The sequence below is a fragment of the Chenopodium album genome, chromosome 7 (assembly GCF_948465745.1).
Source record: "Chenopodium album chromosome 7, dcCheAlbu1.1, whole genome shotgun sequence".
In the NCBI taxonomy this organism is placed as follows: domain Eukaryota; kingdom Viridiplantae; phylum Streptophyta; class Magnoliopsida; order Caryophyllales; family Amaranthaceae; genus Chenopodium; species Chenopodium album.
This window is the reverse complement of record NC_137840.1, coordinates 36,163,187-36,174,841: the sequence shown is the minus strand read 5'-3', so window position 1 is coordinate 36,174,841 and position 11,655 is coordinate 36,163,187. Positions and strand designations below refer to the sequence as shown.

The 11,655-nt window shown below is 33.0% G+C and overlaps 1 protein-coding gene across 5 annotated transcripts; it reads left to right on the top strand.

The window, feature by feature from the left end:
* The first annotated feature begins 202 nt into the window (after nt 1–202).
* Nucleotides 203–9,151, top strand: LOC145638999 (uncharacterized). Of its 5 annotated transcripts, XM_081690095.1 has the most exons (7): nt 203–465; nt 797–925; nt 1,473–1,682; nt 3,339–5,212; nt 5,411–5,610; nt 6,880–7,098; nt 8,738–9,151. In XM_081690095.1, the coding sequence occupies exons 4-7, from the start codon at nt 5,111–5,113 to the stop codon at nt 8,781–8,783; spliced, it is 567 nt and encodes a 188-aa protein (XP_081546221.1). In that variant the 5' UTR covers nt 203–465; nt 797–925; nt 1,473–1,682; nt 3,339–5,110; the 3' UTR covers nt 8,784–9,151. The 5 variants fall into 5 exon arrangements, with proteins under 5 accessions (XP_081546221.1, XP_081546224.1, XP_081546222.1 ...); XM_081690098.1 differs by lacking the exons at nt 797–925; nt 1,473–1,682 and having other exon boundaries at nt 3,339–3,377; nt 3,905–5,212; XM_081690096.1 differs by lacking the exon at nt 797–925.
* The last annotated feature ends 2,504 nt before the right edge of the window (nt 9,152–11,655 follow it).

The window sequence follows — 11,655 nt, the reverse complement described above, 5'->3', positions numbered from 1 at the left end:
TTCATGATTATTTGATTTCTAAGTAACACTTTTATAACATTTTGATAGTAGGTAACATTTTTTTTGTAACACTTTAATGTTAGGTAACACTTTATAGTAACACTTTAATATTAGGTATCACTTGGTTGTAACACGTAGTTGTAAAACTTAATTTGATATAAATAAAAAAGACCCTCACAAGTCACAACCTATCTTCCTCCCTTGTATTTCTCGGTTTCTCCATCAACCTTTCTCTTTCTCTTGAATTTGCACCTCGACACCTCTTTTTCACCGCTACCCCCTTCTCGCTCCTAGTGCTGCACTATAGCCCCCGTTCACCGCAGCCTACCTCCATCACAACCTGTGCTCCAAACCAAAGATGTATAAAACACTTCGTGCTCCAGTGATTGCCACCTCCAAAGAGGCAAAGATAGCGATTGGCACCTCTAGGCTTCCATCATCGGCGGCTTCTATCTTAAAGTTTAGGTTCGGCTTCCATCATCGTTCCCTCTCCCTTTCCATTATTAACAAGAAGTTGAGTTAGCTAACCTTAGGGTTTCAATTCCTTCTCTCTAATCTTGTTGATGATTTCTTAAATTGACGTTTAATTTGCCATTTAACATGTTTAATTTCACTATTTTCATACTCAATTTTACATGCATCTGAATTGGTCGAAGTATTTTGATGAAATTGGGATTTTTGTTTTTTCTTCTTTTCTTTTATTGCTGATTTGATTTACCTTGTAATTTAATCTTTGTTGACTAATCTAACCAATTTAAGGTTTATATTTTTCTTTTCTGAATTTAATCTTCTTAAGTTTGTCAAGGATCCAAGTAATTGTGGGTAGAAATCAAAGGCAATGCTAGTTATAATCGGAGGAATAATATTTGATATTCAATCTAATGCATGCCGCTATTCCTGCTACTGTCAAAACCACCACTCTTAGGTTTGCTATTTTATTTTAATTTTAATTTTTTTTTTATATATTAATCTCTAATTATTGAATTGGGTTAATTTTATTTGTTTGAGTTAATTAACATTCTAGCGTCAATACTTGTGTCAAGCTTTGACGATGTTAGTCGAATTAAGTGATGGCTGAATATCTACATTGATTTATGGAATTCCTTGATTTATTGAATTTGTATTCTAGAAATTTGAGAAAATTTCCGATATAATTTCATAAACTATGGACTTATGACATTTTAGCTATCATTGAAGATGTCAATTCTCTATTTGATATAAATGGACTAATTGATGAGCTTTTAGCAAACAAGATCTTGATGGTTTTTCTGTTAATCCTGGTGATTATATTGTGAATTATTTGTTGATTGATATTTTTGACTTGGACAATTAACATTATAGAATGAGGTGACCAATTTTATATATGTGACCAATTTTACGTTTATATATATATATATATATATATATATATATGACCAATTTTGAGTTCAAATCTTATCGAATTAGACTCACATTTCATTTCTACAAAACAGTGATGAATGACACTTAATGCAAGCAAATCCATATTAGTTAGATACAAGAGTAGAGCAGGCAAGACAGAGGTTGCAAATATAATTATGCAATACCTTGACTATTTGGATAATTCATCGTGCCCTTACCTACAGTGGATTGGTGAGCTTGCTGATTTGTCTATTTGGTTAATTCATCTTGCCCTTACCTACAGTGGATTGGTGAGATTGGAGGTAAGAGTTCAATGTAGATAACTGATTTGTCTTCATGCCTTAATTGTGTATTCAACTCTCACATTTGAATTCATAAAAAAGAGTTTTATGAGGAAAGAAAAAAAGAGCATTTAATTTAAATAAAACAAAGATGACTTTATACTTAAATTACCCCAAACCCCCCCTCTACGAATATAGAGAGCATCTCTTGTTTGTTATATATTTGCTATTGACAAGTAAGTACGGGCCTGTTCTCTTCCGTTGAAATTCAGTTCAGCTCAGTTCAGTTCTATTCAGTTCTTAATTTACGTCTAATGATATTGCTAATGATATAAAGTCAAATTTCATTCTTTTAAGCTCTTATTACAACTAGGGATGTCAATGGGGCAGGGCGGGGCGGATGTTGGCCTTTCCATCCCCATCCCCCACCTAATATTTTCATCCCCATCCCCATCCCCATTCCCGCCCCACCGGGTACAACTCCAAAACCATCCCCGCCCCACCCCCCACTTGGATATCCATCCCCACCTAATCCCCACCAAAGACCCGCCTAATCCCCACCTAAGATCCACCTAATATTCGTATCTCAAATACACAATCTTGCATAATTAATACGAAGTATAAAATAAAACATTCTATACACATTTTTATGTTATAATATAAATATCGTACCAAGTATTATAATTAATATTTTATTTCATGTAATTATTTTATAAATAGAATAAAAGTATGTAATTTTGCTTTAAAAGATATATAGATGTGGGTATGAGGTGGGGATGGGGCGGGGCGGGGCGGGGCGGGTGGGGCGGGGCGGGAACAACTTAAAATCCACCTCGCCCCATCACCCATGGCGGGTATGGTTTTTATCCCCATCCCCACCCCACCACCCGCCAAACCGAGACCCATCCCCGCCCCATTGGGGCGGGGATGGGGCGGGTCTCCTACTTGACCCGCCCCCCTGACATCCCTAATTACGACGACGACGACAACAACAACAACAAAATAATCAATAAGTAATAAATAATAATAATAATAATAATCATCAATAAATAATAATAATAATCATCAATAAATAATAAAAATAACAATAATAATAATAATAATAATAATAATAATAACAATAATAATAATAATAATAATAATAATAATAATAATAATAATAATAATAATAACAATAACAATAATAATAATAATCAATAAATAATAATAATAATAATCAATAATTAATAATTATAATAATAATAATAATAATAATAATAATATTATTATTATTATTATTATTATGTACATTTGTATATACACATATGTATAGTAATAAATAATCAATAAATAATCAAAGATCACTAATCCGTAGTTAAAAATCACTAATTAATAAGTTCAGTTCAGTTGAGTTCAGCTGAGTTCAGTTAATCGGAACATGCCCTACTTCTAGAAATTGTGAATTTTATAGCCTCTTTTGTAGTTCAATGCTTGTCCTGGTGTAAGGGATATTTTACCTTATAACTCCAAATTGATTGTATAGTGGCTGCATACATATCATGAATCATTGTACTTGTTCTTTATATAGCTCTTGTTTTTCTTTCAAACCTAAACTGTCTTATATTTTTAAGCTTTATGAATCATGCATTTCATTCTAGACTTTTCCGTTATCTCTTTGACTTTTTTCTTTTGGTCAAGGTTTGGACGGACTATGGACTAGTGGAAATGTTTGATACGGTGAGTAAAAGAAAGTGATTATATTTTTTGAAAATAATTTCTCATTTTATTTCTTTCCATTTTTTCAGTTTTGATGCTTATATCTTCTTAAAAAAATTTCCACTTTTGGCTTATATTAATTATGTAAATTTGATGCTGCAGTTTTGATGCTTATATTTTCTGGAAATAATTTTCCCATTTATTAATTCTTCAAATTCCCACAGACGATTAGGATCACATAGTTTGTTATTTGTAGCCTGACAACCTGATATTAGGTACAGGTCGGATGCCAAGGCTATTTTCGACATTAATCATGGCTCTTATGATGCCATATTGCCATGAGAACTTCCTAAATGCATGTGACTTGTTGAAAGTATATATAAAGTCTACTCTTATACTCTTAGTTCTAATATTCATTGTATAATTTTTTACCATTTGGGTTGTGATATCAGTATTTTAATACTCTCTTTCCTGCCATTTAGAAATTTAATGTAGTAACATTTATTTTCTTTGTACTATTTTCTTAAAACAATTATTTCTTGTTCTAGGGAGATTGAATGGTTTGACAAAGTAAAGTGTGAAAAGTAGCTGGGTTTCAGCAAGGGTTCTATGGCAAGAAAGAGGGAAAGGAATATTGGCTGGTAAAATAACAATGGGTCTCCTCGTCTGTTTTTGTTAGATAAATAAAAATTTTCTTTCTTTATTTATGTGTGGATATTGCAAAAGTGGAGTAAGAGAAAGTGGGAGAAGAAAATGAAATTGTGGTGTTGTTTGATAACGGTAGTTGGTGAGTTGCTGCTACTCAATTTGAGTGTTTATGGGTATGCTTTCTTTTCATATATACTCTCATTTATATTAAATTTAGAGTCAAAATTTCATATACTTATTAGACTCTATTATTGATTTGGTTATTTTGATCTGGTTGTATAGGTTAGGATATTTTGGATTTTTAAATGTTACAAGGCTTGGTTAATGATAGATAAGTATATACTAACATGAATAATTCTATAATTGGAATATTATTTTTAGACAGTCGTGAATAGAAAAAGAACGAGTATGAAAATTTTTCTATTCTATATTTTGTTTGAATTGATGCATAAATTTTATGTTCTTGGTTTTCTCTAGCATAATAACTTTACATTATTTTGTGTCCAGGTTCAATATGTTAATTAAGGTCTCAATTACTTAGCTCATTCATTTATGTATATGTTTCTTGACCTCGTGCAAATGAAGCTTTAATGGCTATCACATTATATCACTACTGGAAAAATTGTCATTTGTAACAGGCTATTTGTAACGGGCAAAGTTATGCCCGTTACAATAAACATATTCGTAACGGACAAAATAACAGTCCGTTACAAATACATATTATTCGTAACGGGCACCATATTGCCCGTTACGAATAAATAAGTATTTACGAATTCTTATTTATTCGTAACAGACAATATAATGTCCGTTACGAATACTTATTTATTCGTAACAGACAAGATAGCGCCCGTTATAAATGTTGAATTTGGCCTAACTAATGAGAAAAGCCCGTTCTTATAGTTATAACTAGGGTTCCTTACTTTCACTCTTCACAAGCCGTCATGCTCCTCTTTCCTCTCTCCTCTATCATTTCACTTTATCTCCCTCATCTCCTCACTCAATCTCCCTCTTCTCCTCACTCAATCTCCTCCATTTTTTTCATCTCTATGTGGATATACGAACAACGGAACAAGCATAAGATAGTGCCCTAACTTCTACGACTGAAGATGCTTCGATGGTGGTTCCGGGTCCTGTTGGTGAATTACTCGCGAAGATTCGGTAGATTCAGAATGCAAAATGTGCCGAGATTCAAAATTCTATCTCTGAAGGTGAACTAATTTCTCTTTTTAGGGGGTTTTTTTTTAAAATTTTTCTTTTTGGGTTCATTTTGATTTTTTTCTTTATGGGTTTGTTTTATCTAATATGTGTGACTTGATTTGGATGATTTATGGGTTTGTGTTAATTTTGCTGGATATTTTGTTTTTAAAAAACCCTCATTTTGTTTCTTTTTGCTCCTCATTTGCAAGCTTGCAGCTGTCTCTCTCTTCTCTCTCCTCGGTTCTCTTCTCTGTTCTCTCTCCTTGGTGGTTATCTTCTCTGTTCTTCGTAACTCAAAAATCACTATAATCATGGCGATTAAGATGAGCAAGCAGCGAAAGTTCATCGCTGATGGTGTCTTCTGTCGACTGGAGATCTTGGCTATAGTTTGGAATAAAGCAGATCTGAGGTAAAATACCTTTTTTCATTGAATATCTGTTTTACATTTGAGGGTTTGTCGTTAATTTAATTCTTATTTCAGCCATGGATCATGATAGTAAAAAGGCTCGTGATGGTCACCTTTGGCCATGTTCCTGTCCCAAATCATTAAGTCAAGTTCCTTATTCTTAAATTGACAGGCCGCAAAATGTAAGGAAAATGAAACATTTGTCGGGCAAGTGTTTTTAATAATAATAATTTTTTGGTTGTCTCCTATTTCAATTATTTTTATAATGGTTAGATTGGATACATTACAATTTGATTTTTATCCACTAAAATAATTTTTTCAAAAAAAAAAAAAACTTTTTATAAGGGTTACAATAATATTGTAATTCAATTTTCAAATTGGTTGTATTAAGCGTGACAAGATTTTTTTTGGGAAGTCTTTTGGTCGTAAAAGAGTACTTGTGGAATTAACTGGTGGTAAATTTTGATGGGTGGTTTTGATTTGTGGGTAAGATGTTGCAAAATGTGTGGTGAGGGAAAGAATTACTCTGAATTGTTATGAATTGAGCTAGATGACTGAGTTTTGTTGTGGTGTGATTGGTAGAATTAACAGAAAGCTTGAAACGATTGATGATTATTATGATGATGTAATTTATGCTTTTAGGCGGTTCTAGTGCATATATAAGGAAGTCAGTGTGTGAGCGTGATTTTGGTTTAATAAGTCAATGATACGTGCATTTGTTAAATAATTAGGTATACGGTGCATTTGGTTTAATAAGTCAATGATATGTGCATTTGTTAGATAATTAGGTACACCGTGCATTTTTCTAACATCAAAGGTACATGAAACAATTTCCCTAAACTTTTTATGTGTCCTGATGTTAATTGAAGTTTTAAAGCAATATGCCTTATGGAAATTTTGATTAGTTGAGAAGAAGTCCTGATTGTTGATCATGATCTATTGCCACCTTCAATGCCAGGTATAGCCAGTAGGATGAGGGATGTCAATCTGTTGACAGTAAACGCTTTTCTGGTCATTACATTTACTGTCATACTTGATACCTTTGATCTAATCACACTCTATGTATGTGATCCTATTCATTATGGTCTATTGTCCAGCAATTGCAAGTTTTCCTAGTATTTTCTTTGCTTTTAATAAGGTCAGAAGATCCACCACCCCTTTCGAATTTGTTTGTAGTATAATCAGACTGCTTATGTACTGTCAATGAAAAACATTATATGTCTGGCAACTTTGTATTAAGTGTTATTTTCTCGCAACTTTTTGAAAGGAAAGAGCTGAGCTAGGAGAAAGAAGATGGAAACACCAACTTCGGGTTCTGGGTAGAGCCGGAATCAAGTCAAAAGCTAATGATGCTGCTGAACTTGTTAATGAGCCAGAGTGTTTGGGTGGCAAAACTGATGCTGGAGATAGTGATGAATCAGAAGATTTTTACAATTTAGTTAAAAAACAAAAAGAAGCCAAGAATAAATTGAAGGCAGAGAAGTATTCAAGGTGAGTTACTAAACTACTTTCACACCATGTACTTTTCTTATCGGCATCAATGCATCATTTCATGGCATGTGTCCTGTCAAAGCATGATGTGTAACAGACCCTGTATATGGGCCTTATTGAACTAATTGATCTAAAGCATATAGCCATGGCACAACTGAATCATTAATTACTATTCTTATTATTATTTTAATTTAATGTGTGGAATTATTGTTAGTTTGTCAGATTAATATTCTTTTATGCATAATTTTATGATAAGTGTATTATAATGCCTTTTACTTTCACATAGATTGATAATTTACAATTCTGTAGTGACTAATGGTATCTTGGAAATGATATGTATGCCCATCAGTGATTTATGGTCTGACTTTTGACTATTTTTGAAGGTATGCTATGGATATATAGATGCTAATATGTCTATTAGGAGGAAGAAGGATCATATTCTTTTTATTACTTTTTATTTAGGGATATTAGACCAAATTTCTTTTGTTTTCTTTATTATCTTTGTAACATTTCTATGTAAAGCAATTTGGTTTACATCAAACTATTCTTCTAGAGCTCTATATCAATTTGGTTTATGTAGGCCTCTTTTTATATTATCTCTTGCTATCTTTGATTAATTGATAAGAGTGTATAATGTTGTTTTGTTCCTAATGGCCAAAGTTGGAACATTGACTCTCTTTTGTAAATTGAGTATACACTAGAGTTTTATATGGATTATAAAAGATAATATACTTGTGAAGGTGATGAGAATATTTATCAAGATGCCTTCTTTAGTTCTTTACATGGGCTGTGACCAGATAATTTTTATGTGGTGTTATGTAGAAGTCTTTCTCTACTAGTGTGTTTTGTTTACTAGAAGGCTTGTGCTGGGTCATGCATTATTATTATGGAGTCAGCTCATGGGAGTGGTGAGTTAGTTTGACCACCATCTTCCTCTGTCATGCATAATCTTCCTGGTTCGACCTCAGGGAATATCGATGAGTCCGAGAGATCGGTCAATACAGCTGCAGCCTGCAAGGGATATGTTATCTGCAACTGTTATAATGATGTCAGATGAAATTTGCTGAGAATTTAACAGGAAGTCATAAGTGTATATAGGAGAGTATAAAAAAACAAGTAGTAGTACAGTATGTAATACAGGATTTGTCTAGCATTTACATGATATTTTACTACAAATATGCAGGTATTATTAGTATTGTTGTTTGTCAAGGTCAAGGAATAATAAGTCTTTTAGAATGTAATAATTTGGGTGGTAAATGGAAAGAAGAATAGGGGTATTTGTAACTAGCACCTGAAATGCTAGTTACAAATGCCCCTAATTTTTTGTCTTATTCGGAGATTATTCGTAACCGATATTACAATGAAACGCCCGTTACGAATAACTACTTATTCGTAACGGGCACTTACAATGTCCATGACGAATAATAATGGCCATCCGTAACGGCGGCATACGTAACGGACGCTGCCCGTTACGGATGGGCCCTTTTTGCCTGTTACGGATAACCTTTTTTCCACTAGTGTATGTAGACAATCATTATCCTGAATAGGTGCAGTATCATTTTCTAGCATAAATTAGTTGTAACAAGTTGGTTTTTTTTAGCTAAGTGGATTGTTCATTTTCTTTTGGTTGTGTGTGCAGGAACTCAACATGGCTAAAGATAGAACATGTGCAACTCCTTATATGAGATTGCATTGGTGGATGAAATCCTGTCTTTCTTTTCATGATGCCTTGTCTAAAGCAAAGAGCTGCTGTCATTGTTACTGCTGACTACTGCTGTTACGTTGATCTGCTGTTGTAATTGATGTCTGCTACTACTACCGAGCTAGCTACAAGATGATACGGTCTTCATTATTAATGATGTTTGTTTGCAACTACGCTGATTGTGATTTTGCCTATTCTATTTGGAATTTGGTGGCGAAGTTGATATTTTATTTTTATTTTTTATTATCAGATTGTTTAGCGAGATAAAAAATTGGTGTTTATGGTTTTTTTTTTGGAAGGATATATGAAATTTTATCAATTCCAATTATTGTTTATCGTATATGTTAATTACACATTTGTGTCATGGTTGTACATTTTAATATACAAGTGATACATAATGCCAAATATAGTGATACTTAATGTCAAAAGATGATTGTAAAATGTTACCTAATAATCAACAAGGTGTTATATTAGTTTGCAAGAGTGATACATAAAGTATGATAAAGTATTACTATATGATTGGAAAATGTTACTAGAGATAATTAAGTGTTACATAAGAATTAAAAAGTAACACTTTAAAAATGATACTAATAATATAAAAAGTGTTACATAAGATGTTTTATAGTAACACTTTTAAAAGTGTTACCATATATTACCCAAAGTGTTACATAAGACCTTAGGTAACATGGGCGGATGTATCACCCACTAAAGTGTTACCTATTGTCTATAATAACACTTACACCATTTTATGTAACACTTTTAGGGTGTTACTTAAGGTTAATTATGTACTAGTAACACCACAATTAAATAGCAAATGGAGTGATAAAAATTGCTTGAAATTTTAAATTACTCCAAAACCTTAATGGTTCATCTTATGATAAATGGTTTTTCTAAATGTTTTAAGAGTATCACTCTTTATAAAACATCTATAGAAATCACACTTATATCTAATATGCTTGATTTCTTTCATGCAATTGTGAATGTTGTCGTTCACTTATTGCATAGGTTTAGTTATAACTACTTTGCTAATCTTAGCATCTTCATTACTGATCACTTTCATAATAAGATGATAAAATTTGAGAGTGTCATGGATTATATGTGATTTAGGATTTATTGTCCAAGTGATGGATCCCACTCATTTTCATGATTGAGACCTTCAACTTGACAACCTACAATCATTAACGTTCAGCAACGAACTTTCCATAGAACATCTTCTTTATTTTCGCCATTAAGGCAACAATATTCTCAACATATATTTTAGTAGACTTCCTGATGATGCTTTGCTTGGGTTTCACTCCAAACGGCTCACAATGATTTGGGATACCCTAATCACTTGTGATCATGAAAATTTTCCTTAGATTCCTGCACATTACACATAGATGAACGTCCATGTTACCATTCTCATGCCACGACTTATTGTTAGCTCGTGCTTATAAACGGCTTCCTTGTTAAGGTTTTTGCTTGCAACATCAATTCTCAAATTGTATTTGTTTCCACAAGTCAAGAACTCATCCTGTTACTTATCAAAGTACTTTGGATGTTCTTGGCCATAATCTAACGATCTATTACATAGATTCAGGTTGATTGGTACTACATACATACTTCACATGCTCTAAGCAAGTAAGTCGTGTGACGATTCCATATCACAGCGTACATGATGGATTAAATTGCAGAGTAATTCTCAATCTTATTCCATCAATTTTTCATTTTAGCTCATTTAGTTTCACCGAGTCTTTGCTAGATTGTTTGCTATGTGATATGGTTGAAAGTCTCTATTTGAGTCTTTCATGTTTGACTTAGTATTTAGCCTAGCTTATACTAAATTCAAACATTTACTTAGTTTTATACATACGGGTCGAAAGTCTTTCAAAGTCCTTCAATTCATGTTTAACACGGTAAAATCCTTTACGCGTTCAAACATTTTATTAAGTCTATACAATAGATCTTAATACCAATATGTACTAAGTATCGTCTTTTTCTTGGCCCGTTGTCGAAATTACTTTCAAATCTAAGTGTAGACACCCATTTGTGTCTCCCCAAAACCAAACCCAGTGATGAGTACCTTTCACGTCGAATCATAATCGAATGAAGTGAAAGTGTAGAAAGTCTAGTGTTGCGAATAGTTTTAATTTCTTTTCTTTTCTCTCTGTTTTTGCAAACCTATTTTAAGAAAACAGCCAATCCAGTTTGGTTGGTCCATGATATGGGTCCAATAGTAGTGTAGTTGGATAGGGCTTGAAAAGAGCTTTCCAACGATATATTATGAGCCCAATTCCGATGAATATTGAGGAAGTTATGACCAAATTACTGAACTGGGCCCGGTTTGAGCCTTATATGCGGCCCAATGATCTAGAGAAGGGCCTAATATAGATTTATCATTCCTAATGCAATTAGGAATGATTTTAGTCTTCTAGATTCTTCTAGAAGGTTCTTTTCATTCCTAATTCAATTAGCATTGATAAATTGACTTTTGTTGACTTTTTAGAGTTTTAATTAGAATAAAAGAATGTTTTTGAGGAAAATACGAATTTATCATCCTGTACGATCTTCTATCTGATTTCAGAAAACGAGTTAATAATTAAGTTAGCGTCAAACGCCAGCATTAGCGCCTGACGCTAAGCTTGGCGCCTGGCGCTAGCGTTAGCGCTGACGCTAATGACAACGTCTGGCGCTAGCCTCGTTTTGGGCGTCAGAACTCTGTTTTGATTTTCTATCTTTTTGGCTGATTTTCTCTATAAATAGTCTTCTAAAAACTCCGTTTTCATTCACCAATTTTCATCAACTCTCATCAAGAAATTCTTGATTACTCTCTCTCTCTCTCTTTTCTAAACTAGCCTTTTCTCAAATACAAAATT